The sequence below is a fragment of the Cricetulus griseus genome, chromosome X (genome assembly GCF_003668045.3).
Source record: "Cricetulus griseus strain 17A/GY chromosome X, alternate assembly CriGri-PICRH-1.0, whole genome shotgun sequence".
Lineage (NCBI taxonomy): Eukaryota > Metazoa > Chordata > Mammalia > Rodentia > Cricetidae > Cricetulus > Cricetulus griseus.
The window spans coordinates 7,539,595-7,548,750 of NC_048604.1; the positions used below are offsets into that span (position 1 = coordinate 7,539,595).

Consider the following 9,156-nt stretch of genomic DNA (forward strand, 5'->3'; position numbering starts at 1 on the left):
TATGCTGGTATGGACATGGGAAAAGAGGGGCTGTTATTCACTGCCCAGTCCTGAAGGAGATCCTCCAATGGGCCTTGAGGGACACCCAGTGTTCCTGTCCTTCGAACCCCTGCCAAGCTAAGGAGCTGTGAAAGGTTTATGACAGAGAAAGTGGCAGTGAAATGCAGATGCCGAGTCCGCAGTCAGTCTCAGCCATGCCTCTGGCTGAAAGCATGGGTGGTGGGGGCGTGGCCTGTGCTCTTCAGCTCGCGCATGCGCATTAGGCCAGCCAAGCTGTGAGTCTCTGCTCAAGAAACAGAATCCCGGCGGCGAGGCGAGGCAAGGCGAGGCGCGGCAGGTAGCCTGAAGAGAAAGCAGCCCCAAAGGGAGTGTGGTAGGACGTCGTCTCTAGGTGGGTGACCTTGGGAACCTGTGACTCTGTCAGCTCCAGTGGTGAGGACCCTGGCTCTGAGGAGCTCCGCGACCACTGGCAGAGGAGGGTGTGGGTTCCTGAGACAAGGCCTGGGCCGGCTTGTGAGGAGATATCCGGGTGACTCGCGTACGCCTTAGATGAGAGGAGGAGGCTCCTGAGGGCAAGGGAATCGGCTTGACCCCCCTTAGGTCCCAAGAGAGGCTCAGGGAACCCGCGTATGAAGTAGGGAAGAGTGTACAAGTTTCACATCTATACATCTCTGTCTGCTACGGTTCCTTATTAGCACCAGGGCCCCTGAGCGCCTCCTGTCTCCTCAAAATGAGAAGCCGGCAGAGGCGTCTCTGAAGCGTGTGGCACAGGTTCATTTCCGGTAACATAACCATGGTGACTGAGTCACTACTACATTGCGTAGTTCCCCCCAGTCCATATACCACTACAAGGATATGGAAGAGAGGCCACAGTTTTGTCCCCCCCCCACCCGCGGCGCCCCCGGAATCCCCGCAGCTACCCGGAAACACCCCCCCAGCCCCGCCAAAGGCAGGAACCCAGCAGAAGGTATATAGGTGGAGGTGTGCAGGACAAAGCCAGCTCCTCACTTATCCTCATCGGTGGAGACCAGATAGGACAGGCCACCGCGGCATTGTAATCCTCCATGAACCCCCCTGCTCCAGTACAGAGACAAGTTACCCTGTCTCCCCTACCCATGGACCCCCGTACCTTTTTCTATGACTCTCTTTTAATTCCTGGGGCTTTTGTACGTCATTGCAATCACAAGGTTTAAGACTTAGGACTAACACCAGGGCACAGCAGACATGCCACCGAAGGGGAAGAAGGCTACAAGCAAAACTTCGAAGCGCCCACAGGATTCCCCGGATTCTGATGATGAGTTGAAGCGCAGTGTTCCCAAAAAGCCAGGTAAAATCAGAGGGTTTTGTGCAAGGCTGTGCCTACCCCAGAGGACAGTCTGGCCTATCTCTTGGCAGGTGGGACATAAGGTTAGCTCAAGCCCAGGATCCTTGCTTCAGATTGCAGGACATTTCAAGTGCTTAAAACTTGTTTTTCTATGTATCTCAAGCTTGTTTATTGACTTTAGGTTCCCCCTTGATGTTCTTACCCCAGGACTCCTAGCCTAAGCCATCCTCACTTCAAAGTTGTCTCCTGGCAAGGACATGATTTAAAATTACTTTAACTCTGGATGTCTTGTATAAATGCCTAAATAAAATATCCCCAGGCACGTGCCAGTTTTCACCTGACCTGTGCACACACGTGGGATTTAAAAGTACTTTACTTGTCTAGGATGCCTAGGAATTTCACAGTCAACTTATTTTTGTATTTTCTATTTCTTCAATGTGGTAGAAACCCCTGGGTTGGAAATCAGTGAGGAGGACAGTGCTTCATCAGATCAAGACGAACAGCAAGCAAGGTGATATATGTCAAGTACTGTTTGCCTGTCACTGGAAGATAGTTTCATAAAATTAAGCCATTGTCTCTTGAGCACCAAATAATATTTATTTCCAAATGAACTGAATATTCATACACTCATTTAAGAATTTTGTTTGGTTTTTCATAGGGAGTCTGTTCAGAAGATGTTACAGGAACTTCAAGGTATGTTTTAGGAGATGCTCGACTTTCACAAGTTCTGTTTTTCAGTCATATACCTTTCATGTCACAAGACAGCCACTGACCTACAAGACCCCATTTAATGTCTTCTTCACATATATAGGATTGCTTTATGTATGGGTTGTCATTTGGTTTTTATACATTTCTTCACTTTTTTTTTTTTTTTTTTTTTTGGTTTTTCAAGACAGGGTTTCTCTGTGTAGCTTTGGAGGTTGTCCTGCCACTCGCTCTGGAGACCAGGCTGGCCTCAAACTCACATCGATCCATCTGCCTCTGACTCCGAAGTGCTGGGATTAAAGGCGTGTGCCACCAACACCTGGCACATTTTTTCACTTTTTAAACTGGGAAAATGGATATTTTTTTCTTCAAGACAGGGTTTCTCTGTGTAGATTTGGAACCTATCCTGGCACTGGCACTGTAGACCAGGCTGGCCTCAAAGTCACAGTTCTGCCTGCCTCTGCATCCCGAGTGCAGGGATTAAAGAGAAAATGGAAATATTTTTTAACAACCTGAAGAGGTATGGGTGTTTGGGGCAGTAGAAATTGAGTGGGGTGCGTGTTACTTGTTGGAGTGGATGAGATAATCTTCATTTTTAAAGTCCTGGCTATTGTATTCATTAGTTTCAGCATGTCCTTTTTGTGTTGTGAATTAATTTAGTTTTTCTGGATTTTTGAAGTTGTTTTCTTAGGATAACAGTGCTGATGGGAGCCCTTTCATACAACCATTTATATGAATGAGCTACTTATGTGGAAAAACCAAAGAAAGTAGTTTGCTCCCTCCCCACCTTCCACCCCCACACCACTGAGAAATGTGAGGTTGGATCCTTAACCTTATGCAAACTATTATTAGCCACACATGAATGGGCAAACATCTTTACAAAGTGACTAACTTTTGGATACGTCTCTAGAGATAAGAGTATTACCAGTTCTCTCTGATTTTTTTTAACCCATCTCTAAAGACAATTCAAACAAACAAACATGTCGGAAAACTTTTATCTGTTTGGTGCTGACAAGAACTTGGATTACGAAGAGTCCCCGATATTTTTACTAGATACATAATTTCATGTATTCCTATCATGGCAGGGATGATTTATAAGTCCTAAAAATAGCTGTTGTCCATAGGACCTTGATATAAAGTCATACAATGAATACAGCATTGCTATTAGTGAAATATTATAGAGTTCCAGTACTTACAGTTGAGCATGTGTTATGCAGTCTAAGAAAAATAATTTAAATTTGTATTTACTCTGAATCCCCCCAGATGTTGTCTTTTATAGTAAAATATGGTGCCTAGGTATCATATAGCACAGTGATTAAAACTAGCTTTCACATTGTATATTTATCCATATGTTTTAGCAGTTTTAAAAATAAAGTATGTTCGTGCTTTGTCAAATGTTTTCTAACAAGATTCTATACTAAGAGAATCATTTGAAAGGAAGACTATGTACTAAGTGTTTAAAGTTTTTATATTAACTGGTTCTAAGGAGGAAATTAAACGCTGTCTTTGCCCATCTTTATATACACGTTAAAAAATAGAGACCATTTTTGACTTGTACCTTTCTAATCTCTAGAATAAATGGTTTTACATATATGTATGTAAAATACACACACACACACACACACACACACACACACACACACACACACAGGTAAACAAGAATTCTGTTCTTATAAAGTGGAAGTGTTTATAAAAAGTCAGCAAACCTTATGTTTTGAAATGATGCCACATGTATCAATTTTAAATATCTTTGCAATATTCATCAATCTACGTATCCCATATCAATATGAGTGGGAACAAATTAACTTCCAATTTTACCTTCTAATAAAATTTTATTTCATATATAGGTGAACTTACAAAGTCCTACCTTGCAAAGAGAAAGCAGTTTCGCAAAGGTGTAAAAACTTCTATGAACGTCCTGAATAGAAAGCTTCTGTATATTTATAAAACACAACAAAAAGAAAGGTAAAGTTTTTAGCTTCTTTAAACTACAAAATTTTTGCAGTTTCTTACTCTTCATTAGTGCAAATAAAATCAGACTCCATTTTATCATTTTGCACTGATTTGAATCTCCACTGAAAAATGCAGTCACCTTGATTTTCCACCCATCAGAAATTTTCATTAGTTTTAGGACCTCAGTTTTACAGAATTGAGATCTATAAGTTAGAAGACAGTGAATATAGCCAGTTTCTTGCCTTTTAGACAACAACATAACTGTATGACTGTAAAATTCACTGACACTTACGTTTTATAATTTGTTGGCTAGATGAATGGTCAGTACCAGAGCATTAACTATGTAAATGATGTTTGACTATGTAGACAGTCAAACATATTGTAAATATGAGCCTGCATTATAGTGATAATATTATAAGTAATTTGAATAATTCTCAAATTGCAATCACCATTTTCTGTGAAAACCACTGTGACAATGGGAAAAGACTGTTCACTTAACTATTCCCTTATGTGAGTACCTGAGGGTGAAAGCTTATGTCATTCACAATACATCAACTCACTATATCAGAATCTGTTATTTAGTAAGAGAGAAATGTAGTCTGTTTGCAAGAAAAATAAGTAATGATGGAAAAATTTATATAGCAATGAATCCCCCTTGCTCAAGAGGGAAGGCATGTGGCATAGCCTCTCTACTAGTAACTTAGGACTACATACTTTACTAACGAAGCTACCTAACCTCACTTTTCTCTCCAACATCTGATTATTTCAGTTATTTTTCTCTTCTCTTTAAGCAGTAGGAAGTAAGTCAATTTTTTTTCTGAGAATGTGTAATTTGCCTTAACTTCATGGTTATAAAACCATGCTTATTTCTATGTTTTACAGACGGATGCTTCATTCCAAATATTCTCAGATGTTTGTGCCTTTGTTTCAACAATGGGAAAAAGATGTGATGAAGGTTGAGCAAGAAGAAGAGAGTTTTGTTGTAGGTGTCGGGCTTAACTTTGTAATTAATCTGTTGTAATAAAGTCTAAAGTAGTAGGAATTCACACAGCTGTTCAGATCTTGGATGAACAAGATGGGTGAAGTATGGGATGTTGGGAGGATGGCCATCCTTTCTGGCTTGCTTCTTTTGTTTCTGGTTACACGTCAATATCATTGATTAGGTGTCAGGCTAGCTAACAAACAGAGCATATCCTCATTGGAGATTTTCCAGAAAAGGCACATATTCATTCTCTCTCTCTCTCTCTCTCTCTCTCTCTCTCTCTCTCTCTCTCTCTCTCTCTCTCTCTCTCCTCTCTCTCAATCTGTCTCTCTGCCTCTGTCTCTGTCTCTGTCTCTGTCTCTCTCTCTCTCTCCTCATTTTCCTCCCTCTCTCCACTGAAAGGACACCATATAGGAGCCTAATGAGATACACATGACAAGCAGTAGGAGTGCCCAGAATAACTTTGTGACACAGTGCTACACAATTATAAGTGAGAATAGACCATGTGGCTGCTCTGGCAGAGCAGGGTGAGGTGTTGGCTTTGAGTAGTTGGTGTTCTGGAAGTCCCAGGCCAGGACGGGAAGGGAATGGGTCTTACATGCAAGAGAAGGTTTGGTAACTGATAATGATATTTACTGTGAAACTGAGACCACGAGGACAGGGAAATTGGGTGTTGGACAAGAGAAAATGTTCTTTTGGGGGCTTCACATATCTTGACAGAGTACTGAGCTGTAGTACTAAAGAGAATGATTCTAAAAGCTAGGAAAGAGCCTAGGTGCTGGGAAAATGGGGAAACCATCCATGTTTGTGGACAGGAGCCTGGGCTCTGGAACTCTGCTTGGAATCCACCTGTAGTTTTGACCAGTTACCCCTGTGTTTCATTCTCTTTCTGACTGAAAGGGGGACAGCCAAGTCTCTACCTCACAGAGTTGGTTGGCTGTTAACCAAGTTCTGCCTTCCTGTGTTTACAGAGATACTTTCGAGCAGTACCCGACAAATGGTTGTCGTGTGCCTTTCATCTGTTTCATGCCTAGTACATGTGGATGAAGAAATCTAGGGGATGACTTTACTTTGAGGTCCAGCAGGGGTTAGGCCAAGATTATAGTTGTAGACAAGGTTAAGCACAGAAAGGGCTGCATTTGGAAATTTCATCTGTGTCCATATTACAAGTGTGCAAAAACTAATACTCGTTGATTAATAGACCATAAGGAATAAAATCCATAAAATTAATTTCTGTGAGATAGGAATTCACGGATTGGAAGGAGCCTCTGTTGACTTCAGCCTCAAGAATACTTGCATTCAAATGTTGGTGACACAAAGACTATCTTAGTCCAAGACTGATGGAAATATTCATTTTAAATAATTAAAAATCATTTAAAATTGAACATAATATTTAAAATAGCAAATGCCAACAGTGATTAATTTAAAGTGTTTTCCTTTAAGCCCAATGTAATTGGGATTGTGAATATTTAGTTTTCTTGCATTTTGTCACCTGTGTCTTTTACATTTTAGAATGCGTATGAACAGCATGTGGAGAGTTTAAAAAAGAGTGCAATGGCACAGAAAGCAACCATTGATGAAGCGAAAAAGATCTCTGATCAATTTCTACAGGTCTGTTTATTGCAGTTGTTAAGAAATCACATCCTTATGATGCAGTGTATACATTAAAGTAGGAGACAGAGTGGTTCCTTCTGAATCCAGGGGGACAATTATTAGATTATTCTTTTAAAGTATTGACCACTTTTCTAGTCTGGGCGCTTTCCAAGATTAACCATGGTTGCAAAGGGCGAATTTAATTTAAAACCATATCAAGTTTTATGAGTCATTTAAATCAGGAAATGTAAAAATTTGGACTTCACCTAGAACTAAACACTCTGTGGAGAACATTGATGTTTATTTTACTTTATGTTCTAGTTGATACATGCAGGGTGGAGATTAGTAAATTTATAAATAATTTGTGGTTTTCTTTTTCTTGTTTAGTATGGACAGTTTTCTTAAGTGGGATACAGGCAAGGGTAAACTATACATTAGTCTCTGTTTTTTTGTTTGCTTTCTTGTTTGTTTGGGATGAGGCCACGCTATGTAGACCTGGCTTGCATTGACTGTACGGAGATATGTCTGCCTCTGCCTTCTCAGTACCAGGATTAAAGGCTTATTAGTAACTCTTTTTTGTTGTGTAGTGAAATATGTGAGGTTATTATGATACCTTTTATATTAGAATTATTCTTGACCAATGGCAGCTTTACATTCCATTTTGTAGCTGTTAGAGATGGCTGAAATATCTAACAGAATGGGAAAAAAAGAGTGTCTGAAATAAACTTTTAGTAAAAAGAGAATTACACATTTGGTCTGACTATCCTTAGAGGTTCTGATGTCAAACCACAGTGGTCTGTTCTGAGTTCTGTCTTTTGATCCCTCGTTTAGGTGGAAGTAACCCACCTCTCATATTGCATTCAAAATGTACACATAAAGTGTCATCCTAAAACAGAGTTCTTCCCCCTTCCAAGTCTGTCAGTAGTCTCCCTTTCTTAATTCTCGGATTTTCCAATTCCCTCCTCAAAAGCATTGGTCTCCTCCAAGGAAAAGCTTCTTTGGCTGCATCCTGCCTTTGCTTCCATATGTCCAGCATAGTAGCTTCCTCTGAAGTAACTCACCACTCTGTTTCCCTGGTTTGCTTATCTTTCCCCCTCATTCCTGTCTTTATCTAGAGAACCCATTAATCTCCCCCTTTGGGCCAAATACCCCATCAGCTTCTTCCAAACACATTTTAACTTTTTAAATATTATTCCTGTTTGTATGCTTAGCCATGCCATAGTAATATGATAGCAATTGTAGAAACTGGACAGTCACATTCCCACTCTTCCACATATGCCACAGTTCTTTCCCCATAGCACATACCAAGTCACTGTTCTTTGGCTGAACAGGAAAACGTTTAAAATCTAAATGATGTTCTGTGTAACTTGAACGGTCATAAGGTTATGTGTCTTATCGTTTCTATGGAATGTAAACGGAAATCATTTTACATGTTCTATCATTAAGTTGATATTAAGCCATTACCTGGATCCCCGGGGGATGGGAGAAGTATATGGTATTTCATGCTATGGGCCTGCATGTCTTTTCTCTGTCTATTTCCTTTGGATTTCTACTGCTCATTCACCAGCCTATTTTTTTTTCTGGAACTAATTCTACACCTCTTTTTATTCTTGTGATTATATTTCACACAACTCTACCACTGAAATCTTTTAATGAACACTAAAATCTGCTTAAATGTCACCATGTTTTGCATTCATAACAAGCATCCTCTGACAGCAAAAATTTGAAAATTTTGGACTTTGAATGTTTTCAATGTGACATGGAAAGTGGGAATTTACAAATGGGCTAGACTCTTGTTTTGCTTTGTCTTGTTTTGTTTCAGAGTGTCAAAGACCTTGAGGATAATCACCTACGTCTAGATGCTGTTGAGCAATGCACAATGGAAGAAGAAATGGAAAACTTGAAGATGAAACTTACGACAGAAAACGTAAGTAGTGTATATTTAATATAGAATAACAAGTATCTGTGCAATGCTTTGGATATCTTCTTTGAAGGGATGCTTATAGTAATTACTGATATCTCTGTTTTGAAACAGCAACATCAGAATGTAATGGCTATGGAAACGTGTCTTTTTTCTCTGCTCTCTGAGGACTATGAAGAAAAGCTGTGATCCTACGTCATGCGACACACACACAAGACAGTCCCCACACTACCAGAAATTGTCATTATTTTGTTAGCTGCACACCAGATTCCATGTCTCTCAACCTTCAAGTGAGCACTGAGCAGTTTGGTGAGCAGCAACCACTGCAAATTTGTACAAATATTGAATTATCAGCTCCCTTGGCAGAAATATGGATGTGTTCTCTCTAATACCAGTAGTTAGATGATTTTGGCAGTAAATGTTAGAATTAACTCAATGGCCTTATAAAAATTACTGACTGCAACTTATCTTTGTCATGTAGAAAAGAAACCAAACTGCTAAATAAATTAGCACTAACAGAAAAACAGTAACAATAACAACAACAAAAGCTCCCAGACTTATCTGGGGAGAGGATGTTAGAGGTGTTTCCAGGAAACTAAGTTTCATTTAATTGGTTTATTTAGCTGGTAAACGATGCTCATCATTAGTGCTGATTGACAGCATTTTGTCTATGTACAG

General features: G+C 40.0%; 1 protein-coding gene across 1 annotated transcript; it reads left to right on the plus strand.

Moving 5' to 3' along the window:
• Positions 1-1,224: 1,224 nt before the first annotated feature.
• On the plus strand, positions 1,225-8,667 carry LOC103158765 (synaptonemal complex protein 3-like). The gene is made up of 8 exons (XM_027433436.1): positions 1,225-1,327; positions 1,769-1,835; positions 1,983-2,017; positions 3,877-3,994; positions 4,865-4,964; positions 6,477-6,575; positions 8,380-8,484; positions 8,593-8,667. The coding sequence occupies exons 1-8, from the start codon at positions 1,225-1,227 to the stop codon at positions 8,665-8,667; spliced, it is 702 nt and encodes a 233-aa protein (XP_027289237.1).
• The last annotated feature ends 489 nt before the right edge of the window (positions 8,668-9,156 follow it).